Source organism: Falco cherrug, chromosome 10 (genome assembly GCF_023634085.1).
Source record: "Falco cherrug isolate bFalChe1 chromosome 10, bFalChe1.pri, whole genome shotgun sequence".
NCBI classification, from domain to species: domain Eukaryota; kingdom Metazoa; phylum Chordata; class Aves; order Falconiformes; family Falconidae; genus Falco; species Falco cherrug.
The window spans coordinates 36,913,572-36,934,833 of NC_073706.1; the positions used below are offsets into that span (position 1 = coordinate 36,913,572).

The window sequence follows — 21,262 nt, forward strand, 5'->3', positions numbered from 1 at the left end:
CAGCGGCGGCGGCGGGAGAGGGCGCCCGGCGCCGGCCCGCAGCTCCCCGGGGCAGCGCAGCTCTCGCACCGCACCGCCGGCCGGCCTCCCCCAGCTGCCCCAGCGATGTCCTCCAGCTCCCCGCCAGGCGAGCAGAAAAGCCGGAGCCTGGGCCGGCTGTCGCTGCCCAGGAAAGGCAGCATGACGCCTGGCAAGAAGCCCTCGGCGCTGGAGTTGGCCGAGAGCACCCCCAACGCCCACTACGCCCCGCTCTCCGCCGCCCAGGGCGGGCAGCCGCCGGCGGGCTGCAGCCCGCAGCCGGAGCGGGAGCGGCCGCCGCGCCTGAGGAGCGAGGTGGTGGTGGTGAACGCCGACTGCCCGCGGCCGCCCGTCAGCCTCGATCCCCGCGTCTCCATCTACAGCCTCCGCAAGCCCCTGCTGAGCCGCAGCAGCGTCCAGGGCAGGGTCTACAACTTCTTGGAGCGGCCCACGGGCTGGAAGTGCTTCGTGTACCACTTCACCGTGTGAGTACCCGCCCGCTCCCCGCCGGGCTCACCTGCTCCGTGCCGGGCTCCCGTTACAGCGGCTTGTCCTGTCAGCCGCGGCGGCCCGGCGCGGGAAAACCGCCTCCCGGTGCGAGGGGCTCTCTCAGGGTGCTGCCCCGCACGCCTGCCCGCCGTCCCCGAAGCGTGTGGCGGCCGCTCCGGCGGTGCCGCCGGGCCCCCTCCCCGCCTCGACTGGCGGGGCCCGGGCTGGCGGCGGAGGCGGGAGCGCGGCACCCCTGGCCGTCCCGCTGCCGCGGAGCTCTCCGGGCAGGCCCGGTGCTCCAGGCTCGAACGGCTTGCAGAGACCTCTCCCTGAGGCGTTTTTGAACGGGCGTGAAGCAAAACAGCAACAAAAAAGTCACTCTCTGGGAGGAAGTTTCTCTTATTTTAAACAGAAGTGCTGTATTTCTGTTCAGGAGCTCTTGGGTGTACGTATCAGATAGAGCAGGAGCGGGCTCGAGGCAGATTTCTTCAGAAGTTTACCCTGGGAGTTGAAATAACTTCTTCATTCTGAGTGTGGGAATTAAATAGGTAAGAGTGTCTTCGGTAGTTTTTAATGCAGTGACTCCCCATTTCCCAGCTCGCTGCACAGCATCCGTTCCTGACCGAACAGGTGCGCAGCCCCGCAGCCCTGCTGGAGGAGGACGAGCGAGGGGTGACACACCTTCTCCTTGCCTCTTCTATTGCCGTTCGCTCTAACTTCTTGTCCTTTCAGGCACAAATGTCGTCGCTGCTATTTTTAGACAGGAAGGAGGATGACAAGGTTTTGAGGATGTTAATGCCGCTTAGCTACAGGCAAGTTGAAAACCGCTTTGGGTATGATACCTGATGCGGCGTGCAGCACCTGCCCTGAGCCCGCGCGTGGCGGGTCTGTGGTGCACGAGGATTCAGCAAGTGCCTCTGTGAGAAATCCATGCTTTTTAATCGAGGTGTTGCAGAAGGTTCGCATGACCCTTGAATGACTTGTGTATGTTAAATGTAGGTAATAAGGTCAGGCAGAATTGTGGTGTCTGTTGCGTTTCTGCACTCACACACATACATGTGCATGTATATACACGCTACGTATATGCATGGTTATTATACCAGCTAGAGATAAAGACATTTTATGGTCAAAATCTTAAGGCAAAAGACTTTGATAAAAATCAGGCTTTATGATCTAATTATTCTGTTTTTAAATGCTATTCTAAGTATTATTTGAAGTGAATTCAGGATTGGGTGCTTATATGCCCCGTTTGAGGATTCTGGAGTCTTTAGGTGACTTGAGGAGTCTTTAGGTAAGTGGTACCAACTTTATTTTAGTGGAGGGAAAACAGCTGTCACCTGAATGTATTTAATTGGGAGATGACTGTGTGCAGCTGCTGGGGTAATTGTGGGCTCCATTCTCTTTAGCATTATGATAATGCCATTAGATGACAAAACAGCTAATGGCCATAATTATGAAGTGTCTAATAGTTGTGGTTGAGCAACATAAAACACTTTCAGGAATAGAGTTTAGGTTTTGTTTTGGTTTTTTTTTTTTACTTTTTTCTCTAAAAAGGAGTTTTAGGCAGCCGTGTCTTATGATTTCTGACCTCTTTCAGGTGTCAAAAATTATGTGAAGAAGGGGCAATAAATAATGTTCAATATCTTAACTAATCTTCTCTAAGCCTTAAGAGTGGGCCTAGGAAAATGCTGAAAAAAACCTGGTGGATCCCTTTATCTAAGATTCTAGCCTGAATTTTAACTTTGTTTGTTTGTTTTCTTTTTTGCAAGTGTTAGCAGTGTGGATTAACCCTTTGTTAATCTTTGTAGGAATTAAGATTTTGTAATTTTACTTTAGGAAAGAGATTGTAATATGTGCAGGCTGCCATTGCCTGTCTCTACCCCCAGTACACAGTTATCTGAGGTGTAAGCATTAGCCCCAGCATTTGGCCCCCGCTTCCAGAAGAGCTCTTCTGATGCTGAATTACAGTAACAGTAGATATTCTCAAGCCTTTTACTAAGCATTGTGCAAATTTCTTCTCTTGGGACTCTGAAGGGTCAGGGGAGGGTAATAATAATAATAAATATTAATAAATAAATAAACCCACCATACGCCCTTGTATGTTTCTTGCAAGGTAATCTGCATGTATAGCGTGTGTTCTCAGGCAGCCTCACTCTGATTTCTACCAGCAGAGGGAATTGAGTCTGTGCTTTCCTCAGCCATCCCAGCATCTCCTTGTTTCTGTGGGAGATAAGCCTGTACTTGCTGTATCTGTTAAATAATGTTTTAGGTTACTGATCTTTGGTTCATACCTCTCCAACTCTCTTGCTTTCTGAGCTCCTAAAGCACCTTGCTGGGATGTTTGCTTTCTGCTGCACCAAGGAATGCTCCCTTTTGAGTACAGCCCTGCCAGCCACGTGCTGAGTATTGGTAGATTAATAGTGGCTACAGAGCAGAGCTTTGTTACTAAAAGCAGTTGACAAGTTAGTTTTGTGACGTGCGAGGACCTTGATGGTTGAATCTCCTGCCAAAATGAGCTTAAGAGACTAATGTCTTGTTGCTGCTTTGTGACTCTCTGCTGGCTACTTCCTGCTTTATTTTGGGGGCTTTCAGCTGCCTGGGAGGTCTTGGTCACTATCTTAAAGTTTCAGAGGGGAAGGAAAACGAACAGGAGTGCTGTTAAATGAGAGCATAAAAGCCAAAGCTGAGTAGAGGTTATGGGCCAAGATCTAGCCCAAAGATGGAAGCAACGAGCACTGTGGGCTTCTGAATTTTCATCTGTTGCACTGTTCTACATTGTGTGTAGTGTGTGGTTGCATTCCTAATGATGTGCTGAAATGATTAAATTTAGACAATGTAACTTGTTCTGGACCTGTATATCTGGCTGGTTGTTGAAACTGTTTATCAAGCGATAAGAGTTACATCTACTGATTGCCTGTCACACCCTTTTCCTGCTCAGGAATCTGAGTCAGTGGTATCTAGAACACTAATAGCTAAGAACTGATATACAGAACTGATTTTCCTCAGTTTCATATTATAACGTTTAGAAAAGGGAAGTTGAACACCAAACTTTAATCCACTGATTCTGTGTTGGTATTTTTGTTTCATATTGTTTAGATTGCCATATGTTTTGGTGTGCAGCAAAGCCCCTCGCCTACCCCCTATCTAAAGGATGGAACCTGGCTATCTTGTACAGCAATAGAGGGTTGCTGTACTAGATCAGGCCAACGACTTGTTTACTTCTGAATTAGTATTTCTCTCAACAGGTGGCTGAAATACCTATTTTTCCAGTTGAAAAATGTATATACTTTCTCTCTTGATGTTTTTAAACTTCCAGGATAACTGGGTATCACAGTTGCTGACTAAATCAATTGAACTCTGCTCAGGTCTTTTCTGAGATTTGTGTTATTTGCTCAGACCAAAGAGCATAAACATCTTAAGTGAGCAGAATAAGAAATGAATCATTGTACCTCATTATATATATATATCTTATATATACACATATCGATTTTTACAGGCTGTGGGACTAAGTCTCTATGGGAAATCAGCTATTAATTTACCACTAAAAAACCCTGCCTAAAAATACTAGTGGAAATGACAGAAACCTTTATTTCAGCTACATTACTTGGTTTGATGTTGTACCAAATTTCATTTAAATATATGAAGTATATAGTACATGTACACTTAATTCTACCAGTGCAAGTAAATTGTGCTTGACAGTTGAAGATTTATTTACCTGTGTGGCTTCTGTGAATGGAACTGGTATTTACCTGGAAACTTGGATTTTGCAAGCAAGAGCTTGCCCTGTGGTATGGCTGCGTGTGTGGTAATGTCCTGCCAGGGCCACCAACCCCCCTTAACTATGAGAGGTGAGGAAATGATAGGGTGCCACTGTTCTCAATGACCTTCTGAGCTAGGGCACCTTATCATAACAGCGCACCTTGGGACAGTGCCTTTGAGAGGTGAAATGTTCTGTGGCCTTAATGAATGAAGTTTTCAGGCTACGTGAAAAGAGGTGGAGAGATAAAAAAAGCTTAAATTCTGTCTTCATAGTGGCCTGCTGAAATCCTGAAACTCTGTCCCATTGTTGGAAATGACTATAAAGAATAAGTGAAGTCTTCAGGTATTTAAAAAATTATTTACATTTAAGTGCTTGAGGGAGGAGCTTCTTCTCACCTTCTTTAAACAGTTTGAAATCAAGCATCTTAAAATGTGCCTGAAGAAACTTAAGTTATGAGCTTTCTGGTGATTTCTTTTACTCTCGGTACGGCAATTAATGACTTTTGGCAATGTGCATTGCATGTTGACTCCTCACGTTCTTTGAAGTGTTGGTCATTACCAGAGGAAACTATTTGGAAGCTGATGGACCATTGGTCTGTTCCGGCAGGTATGGCAGCTCTCCTTTGCTGCCACAAAAGGTAATCAACATCTATCTTACCTTTGCATGCCTGTACCTGGTTCACTTTACTTTGCCTTTCTATATGATTGGTTTAATCAGCGATGATTGTTGTTGAGTTTGTTCAAACCCCGAGATGTTTACATGAGCCTGGGCTGGCTGGGGGTTGAGATTTGGGAGACTGCTATCTAGGAACAGGGGAACTATCAGAAGTGTGGCTGCATGCGTATGCATGCAAAGATAAGAAGCAAGGGTAGATAAAATATTCCAGTTGCATTTGTATCAGGACTTAGAGCAATCAATTATTAAAGGCAACGCAGTGTTTACATCGTGCTGTTTACATACAACACTGTGAGGAAGAAGCATAACTCCCAATTTAAAATCCTATTTTTGTCATGTTTCCAAGTGTACTACAAACATACGTCAAGCCTACTGGTTCATGCTTGGTTTGTAAACTGTTGAGGAAAAAAGTCCATTAAATGATTAGTGTATGCATGTGCTTATAAATGGCTAAGTTTTCTTTCAGACTGAATGAAAAAAGGGGCAAAACATATGAAGTACTACGTTTTGGACACAAATGTTTAGAGATTTTTGTGGCTTGGAGTCAGACTTTCAGATTATTGACTTCTATCTTAAAAAGAAGACTTAAATCTTCCAAAATAAGCGCGGCTTTTCTAAGTGGAAGGAAAGAAAAATAACTTGGTCACAGTCACATTCTTTCTGCTACAGTCAATTGCAGGAAGGCCCAGGTTTAGTCAAGACTGAGGCAGTTTAGTTGAGGTCGAATTGGCCCCCTCATTTTGGCATATTTGAGAGAGAGAGATTATGCTTCATGTCATGCAGAAGCTGACGTGAACTAATGCTTGTTTTATTTCTATATGATTTCTGTCTATGAGCTCCTGTTGCTTGCAACCAGCATTTATTGTAGTACTGAAGCCTGGTACTCCCATCCCTTCGTGCTAGATACAGTTGTAGTAGTAGGAATCTGTTACTTTGTCACTTCATGTTTTTAAAAGCATGATGTGTTACAGCTGTGCAGTGGCTTATATAGGTCTTTGAGGTTGCGCACATGTTCAAGGAGGACTAGAACTGGGGGAAAATGAAGTGGAAACAAGGTGATATTTTTAGATTATTTTCTCCACCCTCCCACCTCCCTGGCCCTATTCCATAGTCTAGCTATTTGATTTGCAGCAGGGTGGACGTCATCACAACCTCGCACTGTGCATCTATCAATATGCTTGGTAACAATGCAAGACAGTGCGTTCATGTTTAGGAGTTGCTGTGGCAGGGTCAGCCTGTTTGATGATCAGCCAGATACTGGAGTTTTGAGTCTTGGCAGATTTTGGATACAGGTGAAGTGGAGATGTGACTTGAAGGCTTTGCTGCTCCCTCCTTCCTTGCTGTGTGCCACAGTGCAGCCCCTTAGCTACAATACAGCATGCAGTTGCTTCTTTGTGACTTGTGTGATTGAGGTACTATTCGGGTTGGCCAGGATATAGCTTTCCGCTCTTGCCTTGTGTGATGTTTCCCAATCTGTAACTTGACTGAAGTTTCATTTTTTCTTGTCTAGCTGTCCTGTGGCTGAGATCAATCCAAGTCTGTGTCAAGAAGACCTCAAGAGTGACAGCATAGTTACAGTTCAGGAGAGGTCCCCATTTTTCTCTCCCACTGGGACAGTAGAAGTTCTCAGGGTAAGAAACACAGATACTAGTAACTGCCAAACTGACTAAAAATGAAAAAAAAACCCCAAACCAAAAATCCAAACCTAAAAAATACTCAAGTTACTTAGTAATTGACTGTCATCAGAAAGAAAAGCAGAATCAGAAACCAGATCCTCTCAATGTCAACTACTGGTAGTTAGTGCCTGGAAGTCACTTTGACTAAACCACCATCTCTGCATCATTTGTTGCATTAAATGATTGCTCTGTGAAAATGATTGTGGAAATATATTTTGATTGTTGAAGGTGAAAGGAGGTGAAAAGCTGGGCATCTTCTAATTAAAATGCCTTTTGAAGGCACACAGTATCTCTAGCAATAATTATGAAAATTCAGTTTCAGTTCTGAAATGCATGGTGTGATATGGTCAGTTACTTGGAAAAAGCCTTGAGTATCGTCTTGACCTATAGTCTGCAGGCAGACACAGAAGCTACATGAGGAGAGCGAGTTCTGTGGGGGCAAACTGTAATTGTACTGGTGTTTAGGTTTTCAAATAACTGATGGAAGCAGAATGCTGTAAACTTCTGAACACTAATGCCCAGTGGGGGCAGGTTGCATTGCATGCAGTGGAGAAGCAACTCGGTGGAATGCATGTAGAAGTTATAAATGTGTTAAATTTGGGCAGGCTTTCCTGGGGATAGGCCTTCTCTCTTTTCCTATCAACCTTCCAGTACAATATTTCAAGTCCTCCTTTGGTGTTTGCTTTCCTCCAGGAAAAGAATTATTCTGCCTTTAAAAGTTGCACATGAATGATCTTAAGAAAACCAGTAAGTGCAGTATTCGCATGTCTATATATCTGTCGAATGGTTGGTTGGGCAATTCTGGCACACTTCCTTACCCTGGCTCTTCAAGTGCCAGGGTAAAAACATGCACGGCTGCGTAGATAGATCTCTTTCAAAATTTTCATTGCAGCTGAATTAAGGCTAGAGTTGAGATTCAATTGCAGTGAACTAATTAGGCAGAGCTCCAAACGTGTGTGTGCTGGATGTGTTATAAACAACAGTGCCAACATATGCTGTGGGGAACTATGCACAGGCACAGTGCTTTTCTGACTTTAAACTTGGCAACGTCCCATTAATTTTGTGTGTTAATGGATTGTTTAATGTGTATTAGTGGCTGAACACAAAAGCTGTAAACAGTTGCTCATTCAGTTCCAGATGTAAAATAGTGTCTTGTTGGGGACACATTTTTTTCTGCCTGCCACCAAGAGGTCCAACACAAGTTTCAAACACATTGGAAAGTTGCCAGTTGCCAATAAGCCTGATGAGTAGGCTGAGCTACAGAAGAAGAATGTGTAGCTTAGTGCATTTTTAGGTAAGGTACTAGCTCTCCTCATGCAGTCATGCTTCATCTGGCATAATGACCTTGAGAACCATTATAATGCTGGTAATGATAATGGGAGAGCATATGTATTTGCAAGCTTCTACTATGGTAGCAGTGTGTGTATATACATATATATATATATGGATTTTTTAATAATAGGGAGTGTCCGATGCTTTATATATTTATTTTGCTATATGTTTTTAGACAGTGATTTTTTTTTTTTAAAATTGGAAATTCTAAAGCTGCTCTAAATCAAGTAGATTTCTTTGGCCACCAGTTTGTGCACACTTGGAGGCTAGGGAGGTGCTTGGTGTGAACTTTTTCCTTGTCTGGCATGATCAATTTTTGAGGACGTTTGGATTTTCATCTTCCTCTTTTCCTCATTCACAGTACAGAATAGTAAAGTAACAGCTGTTCCCTATGTTCAGGGAGCTGTAAGAAATTGCAGAGAGTGCAAAGCAGGGTCTGGGTAAGTATATAGGTAGTGTAAGTATTTTTTTTTTTTTTTTTTAACCATCCCAAAACAACAAAAACCCTCAGAAACCAAAAGTACTGAAGTACTGTCCCACATTTCTTAAATGGCAGTTTCCTTCCTTAACACCCACACTTCACAACAGAAAACTTAGAACCTGGGAAAATTACAATAAAAAAATACATAGGCACAGGGGAAGCCAATGATTTCTTAAAGCTTAGGACAATGACTATGACGAGCAAGTTTTTTTTTCTGAACTGCTTTAGTGGTGTAAATTAATGAACACACATTTTCTCAAAGCTGAATCTTTTTTGAGTTTAGGAAAAGGTGTGTTCCTGTATGGGACTTCATGCAAGGAATACATCAAACACTAAAACTGCAGCCTTGGAATTTTAACCATTTAAAAGCTATAAACTACCAAAATAGGAATTTAATAGGAAATTATACTGAAAATCATCAGGTGACCTTCAGATATTTCTAGCAATGTGCCTGGAGTAGATCTTTTTAGTTCTTCTCATATGTTCTGCACAATCTATGCCATGTTTTACTATTTTATGAAAAATGTTAACCAAAGCCAAATAAAGCTAGCACAGGGATTCTGCATCCTTTTAAGTTTCTTCTGCAAATATTGATCCTGATCTTTGAATTTCATATGAAATTTTTCAGTAGGAACATAAATCTCTTGCATGTTTTGCTAATGCCAGTGGACTTACGGTATGTCATTTGACAATATGATTTTGTCATATTTGTAACAGAAAACTGAAAGGTTTTACTCCTAACTATAAAATCCCTTTTATTTTGTGTGCCTTCTTCTGCTGGGGTTATTTAAAAATTAGTATACTTAAAAAGTTAAGTATTGTATAACTTCACTAGGCCTTGATTCAAATGAGAAATATACTGGTCTTAGTGAACTAAGATTGAGAAACAGTAGAAAATCTTTATCTTTGTTTATCCTAACAAGTTGTGGTCTTTATTATCCATTAGCTTTACTCTAACACTGGAAAAAAAGAGAGCATACATTTTCTTCTGCAGTAATAGGGAAGTATAATACATTTGCAGAAGTACTACCTGTTTTGATTCTGCAAGAAAAGATCATCATGTGTTGAACTTCACTATGTGAATAGATATTTGCTTTCCAGTGGGAGCAACTAGTAGAGATAAAAGGTAAAGGACCAACTAGTAAAGACGAGTGGGAGCAGCTAGCAGAGATAAAAGGTAAAGGACCAACTAGTAAAACAAAAACTTGTATGCAAATCTCCAAAATTAGGGCAATTAAAATTACTTGCTAGGCATCGTTCACAGGATGGGTAGAACTTAGTTAAATTTATTTTGTTTAAAATAAGGTATTTTTTTCTGAAAGACTGAACATTTTACAGTGCTAATTCTGTATGAACTTCTACTTTGTCCATATGGCTGTTGTCTTTTGCCTGTAGTAAATACGCTAAATTACATATATACCCAGGTTTTTCACCATCTCACTGGTAGTTTTGTTGTAGATTTCTAAAAATAAATGGTCCTCCCTTTGTTCTTCCCTACTTGCTTGTGTTCTAGACTGGGCAAGAACACAGACTTGTCCTCTCTGTAGACCAAAGAGTGGCTGCACTTGCAATAGGCTGCTTAATGTCAGGCAGAAGTCTTGGACTGGCGCAAGAAGATTGCACTAGCTTGGATATATATAACTCCAGTGCTCAGAAGTTACTAGCCTCCTCTGCAACTGTAGTCTCTAGAGTCTTGGGGATGCCTTTAACTTTTTTTCAATTTTTAACAATGTAGTTTCATAGCAGTGTTAATATTACATAATTTTGCATGGTCTGGATAGAGAAGAAAATTGGATTACAGTTTGAGAACAGAATGTAAATCATCCATCAGGTTGCTTCACTGGAATCTCTCCAAAGACACTAGGTTTGATAGCAGAGGCATGGTACTGGTGGCAAAGTACAGAATCCTTGCTCATCCCTAGTACAAAAAAGACTGCAGTCTTTGTAGCGAAAGTGTCTTCCTTCTGTGAAGTAAGGAGTTCCTTTCAAATAATGTTTGTTCCTACAGCAGCTATCTCCTTCCCAGTGAAACTGCATTGTCTGAAAATGGGCTGGAATTGGCCTAGACTCTTCTTTTTCACAATAACCCTCGAGTGCACCACAGTACAAATTAGGCACCTTTACTTCAGCTCTTATCTCCTGTAAGGATGTTGTCAAGCAGAGCAAAGGAGAATGTATGCAGGAAACAGTTGCTGCTGCTCATCTCATTCTTACACCCTTCAGATGCCTCTGCCCACTTATCTGTACAGGGCAATGGAGGCAGGGCAAAGAGACAAGAGGAAAGATCTTCCATCCTGTGGCTTCAAAAAAAGAGAACGCCCTGTACTGATCGTGTTAAGAATCAGTGGTGTTTGTATTTTGTAGAACAAAGGCTTTATCTGTCCTTCACAAACTTTGGCAAACAGTTCTTAATTCCACTCCCTACCCCCCCTCCATATTCTTCCTAAGTAGATCTAGTTGAGATTATCTGATTTATTTTTCACTCCTGTCTTAGAGGACACTGAAATGTAGTCAAACCTGGCAGTGAGTAAATAAATGTGTATTGCTTTATCTGTAGTGTGAGTAAACTTAAAGTGATTATATGCTGTTGCCTTTTCTGTGACCCAGAAAGTATTGATAATGGATGATCTCATCACTTCACGCAAAATAAGCCTGCTCATTTGATGTTTTCTATGTCAATAGGTCATCATCCTAGAGCTAAACAGTCGGAGCTACCTGTTTCAATAGTACGCAAAGTATGACAGGCACAGATATCTTGAGTCTTACATGGTTATGTTAGTTGTATGCCTTCGTAGTTCCGTTCATTGAAGACAGCTCTTCATAGCTTATGATCATGGTTTGTTGATGAAATTGGTACTGTGTGGCTAGGAAATGGAACTGTGACTACTGTATTTCAGCAAAGGTGTAGACCAACTGAAGAAAACCCAGATGTCTGGGGGAGAATAAAAGACACCCAAGGACTAGGAAACATGATACTGTGGAAGGTGGATGACTTGAAGTCTTCAAAAAAAGACTGCCCTAGGTCAGAGAAAAAAATATCTGTTCTTCATGTTCAGATGAATTAGATAAGAAGTAATGGTCTTTAAAGCATAATCTGAATTTCTCCTGTCACAGGGGAGGGATAGTGGAGCAATGAAGTCTTTAAGCGCAGGCTAGATGAATATTTATCAGGGTTTATCTAGGTGTAGTTGATCCTGCTGTGGAATAGATGTCCAGGTTTCTGCATTCACACTGTGAAAGGAATATGTGCAGATCCTGGGAGCTGGATAATTTCTTAACCTTGTGGCACTTGATTCTCTTGCATTTGGTGTGTGTGTAAGCTGGAGGTTTAGCTCTCTTTCTGTTCCCAGCCTTTATGTTTCTTCCTCTGAAGTACCTTTGCTCCTTTCACATTAGTTCAATCCAAACCTGCCATGAGTTTTTTGAGAATAGGTTTGTTAGACATGTCACCTTCTTTCCTGTTGATGGCATCTCTGCAGTTAATCTTCTGGCCTTTGTGCTACCTGTGATGGCCAGATTCCTTTGACTTTGGGGGCTTTAGCTGTCTGGATACACAAAGGATATGTGCTGTTTAGGTGATTCCTCTAATAGATCCTTCCATGTGCTTACAGCAAGATGGAGTCAAATTTTAAGACTTTGCAATGCATTGCTGCTGTGGTAACAAGAACTGCTTTCCCATGCAGGTTGTTCTGCCAGTTGAAACTGGGAAAGATCTTTGGGGTGAAATATTACATATTGTAGATTGTTAGTTGAATCCACCATATCTGAATTTACAGGCTGATTTAACAGTGAGTAGCTGATGAAGATCTAGCAGGTTGTGGTGGGGTGGGTGGCTCTTCTCACATAGCTAAGAAAAGTGACAGTTATATCAGGGTTTCAAAGGAAATGTCTCCTTTCTGTTTACTCTCTTGGCATCATAATTCTCAGCAGTGACAGCCTTGTTGCTGAAGCAAAGACCTTGCGTTGGGTATCTCTCAAGAAGTGGATCTATACCTTTGTCTCACTATGAGAAGGTTTAGAAAGCATCTTGATTGTTAGAGATCTCCATCTGGTCATGTGCATGAAGCTGGGTCTGCAGTGTTCACTACTGTTTTCTACTTTGGCTTTTTCCGTCTTAAAGTAGTTTCCCAGCTTTTTGAAAATGGCCTAGTTTATTATCCTTGGTATCAAGTATCAGATGCCTGGATCTTGGGCGAGTTACAGAAATAGTTTGCGTCATTTCTGTAATCCTCCAGAGTGCTTATCTCTCTCTTTTTTTTTTTTTTTTTTTTTCTCCTTTCTCAGTTATGGGGGTTTTTTGTTTGTTTTGTTGTTTGGGGTTTTTTTTAATGTTCTGTTTACTTACCACCCCTTTTCTGGTACTCCTCTTCATAAGACCTACAATACAGCATGTTGTTGACTAGATTCTCCTGTATCTCAGGGTTGACAGGTTGGTTTTTTTTTTTTTTTGCAAGAACTTTCTAGTTTTGTTATGAAAGGAGATGTTAACCTATCTGGGACTCAACAGAGCTGAATGATCTCATTCACAAGTGATAGGTGATAGCCATGCCCTTGAAAATCTGTAAGAAGGGCATTCTGTGTCTCTCAGCATTTGAGTACCAGCAGGTTATTTTATAAGCCGTACTTGTTTCCTCATGGCATGTGACTAATTTTATGAGGGTCTTTCAGGCTTTCTGTTAGTCCATCAGCCATCTTTATGGTATTAACAGTAGTGATTGTGTCCCTGAAATTCAGCTGGTTATTGGGTTCATCAAGACAGGTTGCCCAGCATCAATAGTTATGTTGTAATGGGTGAACAGGTGACAAAATTGCTATGCCTTTTGCTCAGTCACAAGGGTTAATTGACATGACCTTTGACTTGCTGGTGGCTGGTCCTTCTCCAGCTGAGATACACCTATGTGCAGGAGCTGCTTCAACCAGGTACTGCCTGGTTATCACATATGTGGTGGCATGCACTTATATGATGCTCCATGGCAGATAAACTCAGGTCTTCTCAATAATTCTCAAGGTCATTTGTGTGAAGCCAAAAGAGATCAAAGAACACAGTAATCTTTCTGTAGGGCATGAGTTAATGCAGCATGTTAAGATCTTTGGTGAGACTGCAGAAATGAAGTATCCTTCTGTTGTCAAAATTCACCAGAATTCAACATACCCAATTATCTTAATGTCTCCTTTCTTATGACCTGTCAAATAGTGACCTGCAGCAGTGTCCTTACCTTTGGCAAGTCCTCTCTTGTTGCACCTATCTTTAGAGCTTGTGTGCTACTTCACTGAGCAGTTCTGCAGTTACTGTTGGTGTGAAGGATTTTTGCCTGTGGGTAGGACTTGGTATGTGAAAGTTGCTGGTTGAAAGTGTTTATCAAGAACCATTTCTAACAATGGTTAATGATGTTATCTACTGTCAGCTGAAGGCTTCTGAGATGCTGAAATTCGGCTGTGTCTACCTTCTTTCTCACAAGAATTTGTTTGCACTGAATTCTGTATTTGATAGAGAGTTGAAGGGAAAGATAAACCTTTCATCAGATATACTTGTGTCTTGAGTAGAGAGAACACCATGTGGGCTTACTTGCCAAATACTACGAAGCTGCAGCTTAAGGTGGGGTGCCTGTATATCTACAGTGGCTGGATTGTACATGTAATTTATGTATTTCTAAGAGCTCTGATTACTGCTTAGTAATCTCTTTTCCTTTCTGTGGGGTTTTTTTTTGGAAATAATAAATCCACAAAGGCATGTTCTGAGTATTTTTAAGTAATTTTTGGTTTGGTTTGAAAGAGTATAAAGAATTTAGAATATTAATTGGATTTTAATTTTCTAATTCCTCCTTTCCACACTGAAACTTTGTAGATTGTTTTTAACTGCTGATTGCCAATGTTGAATTGATAATTTTATCAATGAAAACTTAGGGAGACAAAGGCAAAAATGTCAATCAGATACTTCATAAAAGAAAAAGTTAGTTACTACAGCTGAATCAAGAAATAACAATGGATTTTTGTTCTAGTTCTTTGTCGGGTAGATCTCCAGTGTGCAGTAAGTTACATCATGTTCCAAAATGTGTTTGTATGCACAGCTAGGTGTACACATACATGTACATAATTCAGTATTCCAAACACTTTATAAAAATTGATGTAATGGCAATTGAGGCCATCATTCTGCCTTTTTCTACAAATGGGAGCTCAAAGCATAAGATTAAACTCAAGTTTTACCCTGTTCGGTGGTAGTTCAAGTGATCTTAAGTGTTAAAACAATTATCTAATTGTGACTTCTGTTTGTTTTTATTAATTATATCTCCTCTGTTAAAAGGTATATTTTTATGAGCTGCTTGTGTTTCAATTGCCACCTGTTTAGAGGAAAAAAAGAATCAGTACAGCTTCATTCAAAATAGTTTACTTAATGATCCAAAACGCAGTAATAGGGAGCTTGATCCAATCCATCAACTGCCACTAGCTGTGAGGTGTACTGGTTGCACCTGGCTTCAGAACAAATGCTGTTTCAGAAGGAAGGGAGGAAAGCAGTCTTGTGATGCTAGGAAAATAACAGCTCTATGTATCTTTGGTTTCCTCTGCCCTCCCATAACAAAAATAATCTGCTGATGCTTCTGTCTGGTTGCTGGTACTCTGTGTGTTCATTGGAATTGCAGTCTCTCTCCTCTCTGTGTCTCTCTCTCATCACATATGTTTAGCAGACTCCAGTGTCGTTGTCCTTTTTATATGGTGCCTTTTTGCCTGCTCCTCACCCCTCCCAAATGCTCAAGCCATATGGTATGTAGAAGAGACTTTGTATTCTGCTGCGCTTTAGCCACCATGGGAAGATTGTGCGCATTTAGGACAGGAACTGAAGGCAAAAATTAAATCGGTAGGAGTAAAGTGCCTCATGGGTGCAAAACGATTAACCAGAATAAAATTTGGCTGCACCACTGAGATTAGTGCCTACCTTGTAAAATAAAACTTGTATTACAGTGCATGTCTTTTAAAAGATATTTAGTTATTGAGCTCTGCTTTCAGTAAGTGGTTTTCCTATATAGTTAGGAGAGATGGTGGTGAAAGTAGTTTCTTCATGTTTCCCTGTAATCCCATTTATTTTATAATAAACGTAAGGAAGAATGAAGTGGTTTTTACATGAGACTTGTAGGAAAAGTGTTGCTATTGCAATACAAGGAAGATAAATAGCTATGGGAAAGCCAGACAAGGTATGCTTTCATTCCCAAAGTGTAAACGTGACTTCTTAATGAGCTTAAATAACTTTGAATACATGGAAAGAAATGGAAAAAAATAGTCTAGACACTAAGCAATAAGAACTGCCTGTAAGTTTGCTTCTTCCTCACAACATCTCCAGTTCGTCTTTACTGGCTGCTTCCTATCCCTTTGCTCACAAAAGAGGAAGAGACTAGCTCTGTCGACACCCTGCGGACCTGAATGGAACAATGAGATTTACAGGCTGTAGCTTTCTCTCCACTTCATATCTGTAAGAAACGTTCTGCTAGTCTAGATGGTTTGAAAAGATGTGTCTCTGCTGCTCTCCTAGACTTATATGTGGATTATAATTGGGCTGTGACTGCTAGGTCAGGCTGGAGAAGCTTTGTTAAGCATGAAGGTAGAGGGAATATATATACAACCCTGCACTTGTGCCAGCTGGCAGGGTGTGAGTTGGTTCTGGCCCAAAGGCTAGATGGCTGTGACAGTGCAGCGTTGCACCTGCCTTAGCAACTGAGGGCGAGGGCTTATTAGCATAGGTGGGCACTAACAATTCTAGCTGGTGTTGGGACCAAAATTAGCACCAAGTGTGACAGGGATAGTGGCTACACCTAACTGTGGGTATACATCACTGCTATGTACTGTAGCCTAATCTTGCACAGCAGGGATCTTCACACCCTGTATGTCTTTATAGCATCTAGTACTGTGGGAATATTCATGGCTCTAAGGTAAAATGACAAAACGAATAGGTAGCCAACCTGTACCACTGAGTTTACCCTGCCCTGACGCTGCACTTGTACCATAGAGCACTTTGCTTTCAGCACTCCAGGGAATGTGTTAATGCAGTGGCCTCAGGGACTGACCGACAGTTGTATCATAGATAAGGTTTGATCCTTCTTCCTCCCTGACCCAGAAGCTGAAGTGAAGCTGTAGGCTGTTTGTTCTAGTTGTAGTGAATAACACAGTCTGACTGCTCTCTCCCCTGGCATCCAAATCTAAAGCTGTTATCAGCACTGTTGTGTCTCTGTGAAATCACAGTGGTGTTAGATTTAGGGGGGCATTGGCACCTCTCTGACAAGTGCTGGAATGTCCCAGTCTGTCCTTGGGGTGCTGTTGGCATCTTTCACAGCAATAAACCCCCAGTCAACAGCCTTGTTCATGGGCAAACACCAGCCAAGTGCACAAAAGCGCTTATCTCCTTAGATTGTGCATTCATAAAAAGCAAAGTCACAAAAACCTTCAGTGGCTGGAAATTCCAGAGCTTACTGTTAGACTTGAAAAGAAGTCCTGAAGAACACGGGCTTCTTATCAATTTTAATTGCCGCGTAGTGGAGTGTTGCCATTTGTTTAACGTCATCTAGTATTAGCAATTCTGTTCTACACTGTGTGTTAGAGACATGTTTCTGGCAAGCAATATTCTGTGGAATGTAAACCTAAATTCAACAGAAATACTTTGTTTTCAGGAAGAACTCAGGCTAAACAATTGAAATCAACAGGTAAAGAAATGCAAAATGGAGTCTTAAGATTAACTGGAGGTGCGTACTGCAGTGTTAAGGTGTTGAATTTTAGAGAGTTTTTTTTTGAACTACAGCTTTTGCTATATTGTAATTACTTTGCTGCTGAATCTAAGTTCTGTATTACCTTATCTTTTTAGATTGCATTTTTAAACATTGCATTAATGCTTATGCATTTATGTAAAAACAGAAACTTCAAAATGAGTGTTCACTGAATGGTCCTATATTCATGCCACATGCTTAAAACCAAAATTCATGCTACCTTTAGGGAACTGGGCCACAGATAAAGTCACTTTTAACAGTTGCATCAACGCTCATAGATGGTTTTGGCCATGAGAGATCTCTTTACGTTCTTTTTGAAGTCAGCTTGCTGGATTTGAGTAAGCATCAAATTCCACATGGGTCTACAACTGGATGAGTAAAGCTGGTAGATGTGCAGGTTTTTGAAATACCAAGTAAGCATTTTAAGTATAATTAGAAGTGCATCTGAGATACTTTCAAACAAAAAGGTAATAAGAAAACTCCTTGGATTTTAGTTTGAAAATTACTCTGGAACTGCAACTTTCAAACCTGATATGAAAAAAATGTGTACTTTATGGCAGCTGCCGAGGAGCAGATTGACAGCAGTTAGTTAATCAGGAGTAGCTGCAATGGGATCCACTTGTCTGATCTCAGCCGTGCCCTGGAGTAATCAGTGTTGTATGTAGGTGGGATTTTCACACACGGTTAGGGAAGATATGTTGGAAAATCCCTCACTGACTTGAAATGAGAGCTGCATTCACTCACTCTCTGTAGCAGCCTTGAAAGTCTTTAAATGAGATTTGACCAGAAATACGCAATTCTAGGAGTGAGAGTGTGGCTGTTTGCATGTAATGCTTCATCCTTTTTGTTGAGATGGTAAAGGAAGCTGGCTGTTTTGATGGGCAATTTGTTTACAACTGTCTATTGCCAAAAAAACATGTAGACCGGTTGAGGAAGGGGAAGAAAACACATAGAATAGTCCCTGTTGGCACCTGAAAGAGGTGATAACAAGGGCACCTTTATTCTGGTGCCAGACATGTGCACGTAAAGAATAGATGCCATTACCTGTCCTACAAATGTGTATGCCTGTTAATGAGCTGTTTTGATGTCCGATACTTGAAGTAGCATGCAAACACCATTTCTCTATTTCTTTTCTTTTTTATGTATATCTGTCTTCATTTGAAATTATTCTTTTTCCTTCAGGAGTTTTGTTTCTGCTTTTTTTTGGTGTGTGTGTATGTGTTTCTACTACTTTGGACTCTTGAGAGAGCAGTTGTATATTGGATTAGCAAAAGCAGCAATGATAAGCTAGATTCATTGTTTACTTACTGTGTTAAACTCTGTCCATGCTTAAAGTGGAAGGAAACTGCTTTTCCTTGTGACTGCCAGTTGCCAGGATTTTAGTGGTTTGTTTTTTTTTTTTCTCTCCTGCATGAGGAATTTCATAGTTGAAACTTATGAACTACTGAACTACTGATGTCTCTTTAGTTAGCTTGTGGAGAGGAACGGTGCTGCTGGAGTAATACGTAGCCAAGCAGTGGCTGGCTGGCTACCTGTGCATGTTGAAACAGAAGGAGGAGGTGGAATCAGTCAGTTTTCAAGTGGTCACCAGTTCCAGTCTGTTAGTTCAGAGTACCCTGGCAGCATTACTACGCTGCTGCCTTTGCTTAAACAGATAGGAAGTGTGTATTTTTTCACTTCTCATCTTGATTTTTCTTTTACTGTTTCCTTGTATTTGTTAGCTTTTGTATTTTTGACATGGAATAGCAAATGTTTACCTTTCAAGCAAAGTCTTTCTAAGCATTCACAATTCTTCCCAGGGAATGGATTTGCATTTTTGTTTGGAGCAAGCAGTTCCTGTTACTCATGAAATGGGAGTGGCTTTTTAATAAAGACACCGGATCTTTGCTATGTAATTACCATAAAATAACTAGTACAGCAATTCTGTAGCGTCAACAGCTTGACAACCAAGTGCTTTCTGAGCTGCTTTTAAGCTCTGGTGTTGAAATAAACTCTGAAGAGCAAACCTTAATGCTTAATACATGCACTGCTTCTAGATTGGAAAATCTCTCCCTAAGCCAATATATAAAACAAAAGCATCTACATACCTAATCTTGTGAGCCAGGAGAGTTCAAGGAATATGAGCTCTACAGAAAGTATGGTACATGTAGCTATGAATATCTGGGTAGATATTGAAGATTAATTGGCTGAATGCAGGCATGTTTTGAAAGACAATAAATCTCTACCTTCTCTGATATTAGGTGTTCCATAATCTGTTTTGAGCACAGCTGTTCTTTTAAGCAACTTTACTTGTCAGGTTACCATCTGTGTGTGTGTGCGCAGTGTTTACCACCAAACCACACTGCTTTGTGGTAGAGATTGCTAGGTGCTAGGGCAATGCAAAGAAGAAATAATAGAGGTCATGCTGGATTCTTCTGATGAAGTGTAGCGTGGGACAGCCTCCACAGTAATTGCTCCCTTTTTGCTAGCCTCAAGCACAGATCTCTTCTCTAAGGCAGGGACACATCCTGTTCAAAGCAGAGTGCAATTGCAATGCATGGAATGGAAGGTGCCATAAGCAACCAGAAGACATGAGTGGTGGATGTTTCTGAAAGGGACCTTTGCCTGGAGCCATCCCAGTGAGCTGAAGCCTGCATCCTGGGGAATGGGGAGCCCTGCAGCCCAGCCAGCAGAATGGGAGTTTTAGGCTACCGAGTAACTCGGTTTCTGACTTCTGCAAGGGTGGTATGTATGACAATCTGCTTTGCTTTCAGTGATTATTTTTTTTAAATATATGTATTTTTTTCCTTCTGTGGCTATTCGTATTTCAGGTTAAGTTCTCTCCTGTAGGCAGAGCTCTTGCTGATTTCAGTGTGATACAATATTTGAAACGTTGTGTATTAAAAAAAAGTATGCAACAGCCACTGTATAAGTTCATTCAGTGTTTACTCAAACATACTTTATCCTCCGAGATGTGCTCTCATTTGTTTTCAGTCTTCTTGACCTGTGGGTCTTCCATATGGGCCTGCCAAAGGTACGCTTGGTCTATGATTGTATGATACGTAGCTGAGGAAAAACAAGAGGAGGCAGAAGAGAAATGCAGAGTGAAGAAGAGGTGGAGGTTTGTATAATACCAGCTAAAGCAGTGAAGTTAAATAAGGAAGTTTTCAGTGTGGTGGCAAAGTTAACCCAACAGGCAGGTTGTTAAGTCTAGGTATCCTTGTTTGAAGAGCACCTCAACCTTTCCCTAACGTTGTTGGCCAGATAACTGCAGTAACACACTGGGGAGTATTTGTTTATCCCTCTTCCTTTACCATCCTGATATGTGTTTCCACAGCAAAGAAAACCTGTTCTGGTGTCTGGCTAGAGGCTGAGGCAGGGTGTAAGAGCTTGGAAAGCCTCCTTGGTGTTTGCTGAATGGAGCTACCACACCTGAAGACAGCTGTCTGCATTCCTTCATAATCCTCTAGCTCCTGAGCCATTTAAAAGCTGTGATTTCAGGTGTGTGACAAAGACTTGTATGGATCTACTATTCCTGCAGCTGGCAGGAACCCTCTTTCTAGTAAGCGTAAAGTTTCAGCAAATAAGAGGCCTCCAAAATCAAATTAATCCCTCCTTCAAGAAAAATATTCTGCCAAGGTTAAACTTAAAGAAGCCCAGAACCCATCATTAATTTTTGCTTATATATTCTCTCAGATGTCTTTAAAACATCTGTGTCCTTATAGTACAGTGATTGCTAATTTACTTGGTGATGACTGGGTACTGTGTATATACTGTTGTAGGGTGTCTGTATTATATACTTAGAAGCCCACATGGGTAGGCATATAGGTAACTTCTTGCTGGCGGTCGTAGGGTTTCCTTAACTCAACTTGAATTTAGTGCTGTAAATTTTTGTGCTGCCTGGCAAGCAAATTTGCATATGCATGCACCTTTCACCTAATTGCAGTGAAACTTTTAATAAGGTTGTCCATCCCGTTTCCTTCTTTTCCATTACACTCATATGAAAGCATCCTAAGCTAAAATATCCTTTGCTGTCTGCATCACTGCACCCTGAAATCCAAAGGCATCCCTATTCCAAATTCTTGAGCTACTTGAATGAGAGCTG

At 41.3% G+C, this 21,262-nt stretch overlaps 1 protein-coding gene across 2 annotated transcripts in view; it reads left to right on the forward strand.

Annotated features, from left to right (window-relative positions):
- The window catches only part of KCNQ1 (potassium voltage-gated channel subfamily Q member 1), a 362,802-nt gene continuing 341,540 nt past the window's right edge, over window positions 1-21,262 (forward strand). Inside the window, exon 1 of one of the 2 annotated variants that reach the window (XM_027805339.2) lies at window positions 1-503. In XM_027805339.2, the coding sequence (XP_027661140.2) occupies window positions 106-503 (398 nt within the window). In that variant the 5' untranslated portion in view covers window positions 1-105. The remainder of the gene's footprint in view (window positions 504-21,262) is intronic. The other variant, XM_055722543.1, reaches the window with a different exon arrangement.